The sequence below is a fragment of the Acyrthosiphon pisum genome, chromosome A1 (genome assembly GCF_005508785.2).
Source record: "Acyrthosiphon pisum isolate AL4f chromosome A1, pea_aphid_22Mar2018_4r6ur, whole genome shotgun sequence".
Lineage (NCBI taxonomy): Eukaryota > Metazoa > Arthropoda > Insecta > Hemiptera > Aphididae > Acyrthosiphon > Acyrthosiphon pisum.
The window spans coordinates 118,410,872-118,416,000 of record NC_042494.1 but is presented as its reverse complement, the minus strand read 5'-3'; the positions used below and the strand labels follow the sequence as shown (position 1 = coordinate 118,416,000).

Here is a 5,129-nt window from a genome sequence, read left to right as displayed (position 1 = left end):
AGTTCGTTTTCAAAATTAGCGAGTTGACACATTACCCACAAAATTCAATTTTCGACCGTGAAGTTGGCTCACCCATATTGACCTACAACTTTGAAATTAGTATCAAACGATAGCGTGTTATTTGCGAGAATTTGCGAGTCACTATTTTAGTAATCACCAAATTCATTTCCATAATTCCTTACGAGAATTATAATTTGATATTTACCATTATAAGGTATTTTGAGGATATTACAAGTTATTTTGCGAAAATAAAATCGTTTTTATACGTCTTGATGTTTTTCGCAAGTAGGTACCTACTATATACCGTGTTTACGAGAAAAAAACATTAAATAAACATTGCACATATCATGAGAACAAAAAAATAGTGGGTGTTTTGATGAAATGGTGCGAAGATTCAAATTGTTGTATTTTACATCTAGTGTATTAATAACTGAGATATTTTGAACTAAAACACAATAGTCAATTATTGTGAAAAAGTTTACTTGCTTGGATTTGTACTGAAAATATTCTTAAATAATATATTATATAATTAAATTCACTAACACTACCTACTAAAAATCATATTATTTTGTCATAACAGTTCAACACACACAATTAACTTGTAAATATGTTAAAATAAAAACTATATCTTTTTAACACTTATTATATACACATTTTTTGCTAGCACAATATATCGTGTTTGGAAAAAAGTTTCAATAAACATTGCACACATCAAGACGTAGTAATTGAATTTGAAATAAAGTTGATGATACATTTTACATTCTAGTATTTTGAAAACATAAACGAACATTACACAACTTCCAAATCTTAACGTACATGTCCCCAGCCCCACCCATCTAAAATTTCACAATTTTTTTTAATCGGATGATTAGTACCTGCGTCATTCCTATGAATTCCTATGACTAGTTTGAGAATTCCTACGAAAAAATTCTGGCCTCCAGAAACAATTTTCTATGCGTTGGGCTGGGGACACGTTTCTCCAGCCATTAGGTCATGGGTGGACCTAATTATAAGTGTTCAGCAATTTTTTTTTATATACTAACTACTAAGTCAAAATCTTAAATTTATTCCATTTCGGAGTACCTGTTTAAAGATTTGAATTTTATTATTTTTCCTTGTGGAGAATTTCTTGGATACATATAATATATTTGTTTAACTTTGAAATAGATACCGAATTTATCTTACCTTATATTTACGATTTACAGACGGTTGGCCAATTTTAATGTGTTAAGGCAGTCAATCCTGGAAAAAATATTTAATTTGTGTTGTGGCACTTTTTGCTGATTATTGATTTACCCACAAAAAGTAACAGTTATTTTTATTTTAAGATACGTATAGAAGTATTCATCAAAATCATATTCTTTTTAAACAAGTTTTTATTCTGAATAACTTTTTTCTCTTTAATTCTCCATTTTTTTTTCATATTATTGAAATATTATTAATATTAAATTTGTATGTACATAAGTAAGTGAGGGTTTAATGTAACATTTTCGTTTTTTAAAACACTTATTTTTTGAGCAAGATCGTTATGAAGCTCCCAAATATGGTGTGCGGCTGCGGCTTTCCCTTATGGCACGTGAATGGCGCGGGATATGGCCGGCAACCTTAGATGCCGGATAGTTATAAGGTAGTGGATAAGTTTGTAAGGAAAAGACAGACTCGGATATTTTTAATTTTAGTGGACTGTATTGAAATGAGCTTAATTATTAATTTTACAAATAACGGGACGGGGGGGTCCTTAAATCTAAGACTAGTAACAAAATATATTTTACAAAGATCGATATTTTTTAACAAAGCTTTAAAAATAGAAAATAAACATCACCGGAGTTTCCTTGGATGGCATGACGATGTCCGACGATATAGATTTACCACGACGCCGGTGACGGTGACGGCAACGGCCGTGGACGTCGGCGGCGGCGATGGCGCACACACAACGTGAATGAAAAACGGCGACGGCCGTAGACGTCGGCGGCGGCGATGGCGCACACACAACGTGAGTGAAAAACGGCGACGGCCGTAGACGTCGGCGGCGGCGATGGCGCACACACAACGTGAATAAAAACGGCGACGGCCGTGAACGTCGGCGGCGGCGATGGCGCACACACAACGTGAATGAAAAACGGCGACGGCCGTAGACGTCGGCGGCGGCGATGGCGCACACACAACGTGAATAAAAAACGGCGACGGCCGTGAACGTCGGCGGCGGCGATGGCGCACACACAACGTGAATGAAAAACGGCGACGGCCGTAGACGTCGGCGGCGGCGATGGCGCACACACAACGTGAATGAAAAACGGCGACGGCCGTAGACGTCGGCGGCGGCGATGGCGCACACACAACGTGAATAAAAAACGGCGACGGCCGTGAACGTCGGCGGCGGCGATGGCGCACACACAACGTGAATGAAAAACGGCGACGGCCGTAGACGTCGGCGGCGGCGATGGCGCACACACAACGTGAATAAAAAACGGCGACGGCCGTGAACGTCGGCGGCGGCGATGGCGCACACACAACGTGAATGAAAAACGGCGACGGCCGTAGACGTCGGCGGCGGCGATGGCGCACACACAACGTGAATAAAAAACGGCGACGGCCGTGAACGTCGGCGGCGGCGATGGCGCACACACAACGTGAATGAAAAACGGCGACGGCCGTAGACGTCGGCGGCGGCGATGGCGCACACACAACGACGTACTTAACAAAAAGGCAACGCGTATATATACAAAACAAAATATAATATTGGTAAGTAACGTCTCACATGTTTTTTTTTTAAAGAAAAACGAGAGCGAACGAACGCACGCACGACAAAAACAACAACGATGTCTTATCATAAGATACGAGAACTGTTAAGAGGAGGCACGCCGGGCGCACGGTAATGATCAACTTGCGAAGCGACGTAACGCGACCGGTTCGTAGATATGAACGTCGCGGGGCGGGATCATAAGTTCACCGCGACATTCGTCAAGCGCTGATATTACCGTACCCAACATTTCTCCCCCGGTTGGAAGACCCAGCAACGTCTTACAAAAGAAAAGTAGATGGCTAGAAGCTTCGTCTCGTCCCGGTAATCAAATTGAACACACAAAAAAAAATAACCTAGATAACAACAAATTTAAAAATAACAAATACAAAAAAAAAAAAAAGGAGAAGTGAAAAGGAAAAGGTTTCTTTTTTTTTTCTTCATGAATATATCTGGACTCAAGATGAGATGGGAAGCCGGACTAGTTTTACCACTGGGCGTTTGAGGAATCCATCCTGGGTGCGCACGGTAACGACTCGTACTATCTCGTCCTGTCCCGGATGGACCATTGTAACTCGACCCATACGCCAGTCGGAGGGTTGAAGAGCAGGAGCATCAACAAGAACCATATCTCCTATCTTCAAGTTTGTGTCTGGTTTCGACCACTTTTGGCGGCCTTGTAACGTGGTGAGGTATTCACGTGTCCATCTTTTCCAAAAGGATTGATGCAACTGTTTGATCAGTTGCCACCTCGTCAAACGGTTTATTGGTGTAGCAGTGATGTCCGCCTCTGGAATGCTGAGAATTGGCTGGCCAATTATGAAATGTCCCGGTGTCAACGCTTCAAGATCGTGTGGATCAGTTGATGCGGGTGTTAGGGGTCGAGAATTTAAGACTCCCTCAATCCGTGTAGTTAAGGTCTGGAACTCTTCATAAGTTAGCAACTGTGTGCCAATTACCCGTTTTAGGTGGAATTTCACACTTTTGATGGCGGATTCCCACAAACCACCAAAGTGTGGTGCTGCGGGCGGGTTAAAATGCCACTTACAGGGGAACCGTGAGGAGACTAAGTTCTGGGTGCCTTCATTCTGGAACAATAACTTCAGTTGACGAGCAGCGCCCACGTAATTTGTACCATTGTCCGAGAACACGCTTTCAGGGATGCCACGGCGAGCGACAAATCGGTCAAAGGCGGCAAGGAAGGCGCTAGCTGTTAAATCCGAAACAATATCGATGTGAACAGCCTTGGTGGCCATGCAGATAAATAGAGCAATATATACTTTGGTCGTTTTTGTGTTGCGTCTCTTGCATTCCTTCACCAGATAAGGTCCACCATAATCCATGCCAATCTGGGAAAACACACGGTGGTTTTGTACGCGAGATACCGGTAGATTACCCATGATAGGTGTTGGATGTTGGGCTCTGTACCGAGTACATGTGACGCATGAGAAGATACTGCGACGAATCGCATCACGAGCCGAAATAATCCAAAACCTTTGGCGAATCATAGAAATAATGAGTTTGGGCCCGGCATGCAAAAATGTCATATGGTAGTATCTTATTATTAATGCTGTCAAGTGCGATGATTTGGGCAGTAGTAGCGGGTTTTTAGTCTCTTCACTCAGTAGGGAATTTTTGAGGCGACCTCCTACACGAATGAACCCTTTTGGATCCAGAAACGGCGCCAGCTGGGCCATTGTTGGTGGCGTTATAATACAATTCTTTCTCGACAATTGTCTGAATAAATTGGCGAAATGTGATTTTTGAGTCAGACGAACAGCAAACATTGTGGCTCGGTTTCGTTCTGCTAACGTGAGTGAACCTGTGATACCCGATTGGTCTAGGAAGGTAGCGTAGACAAAACGAAGCGCGTACCCAAGTGACCGTTGCATATGAGACCATGTTGAAAATCGGTGCAAAACATAATCTTCGGCTAGAAGTTTCTGAGCTGCGAGGGCATTGATGCTTATTGGTTTGACTTCGGGTAAATCACCTGGTTGAATGGTAGTGAAATTCGTTACAGGCCAATCGGCCTCAGGGAGATGAAGGAAAGCAGGACCGTCCCAATATAATGAACATGCTATCAAAGCAACTGGCAGTAATCCACGAGACGACGGGTCGGCAGGGTTCTCACTCGTTGATATATGTGACCAAATGCAAGTAGGGATTAAGGCACGTATTTTTGCAATACGGTTGGTGACAAAAATCTTAAAAAATTTCTGATCGGTGGTGAGCCATGACAATACTATGGACGAATCGGTCCAAGCTTGCATTTTCGTAATATTAATGATGGGTGAGACGACGGAATGAACATTTTGCATTAGCTGTGCCAACAACAATGCCGCACATAGTTCAAGACAGTAGTATATATTTGTATGTTCACAGCCAG

At 42.4% G+C, this 5,129-nt stretch overlaps 1 protein-coding gene across 1 annotated transcript; it reads right to left on the bottom strand.

Moving 5' to 3' along the window:
• Positions 1-3,198: 3,198 nt before the first annotated feature.
• On the bottom strand, positions 3,199-5,013 carry LOC103309745. The gene has a single exon (XM_008186004.1). It carries the CDS (start codon positions 5,011-5,013, stop codon positions 3,199-3,201), a length of 1,815 nt encoding a protein of 604 aa, XP_008184226.1.
• Between the last annotated feature and the right edge of the window lie 116 nt (positions 5,014-5,129).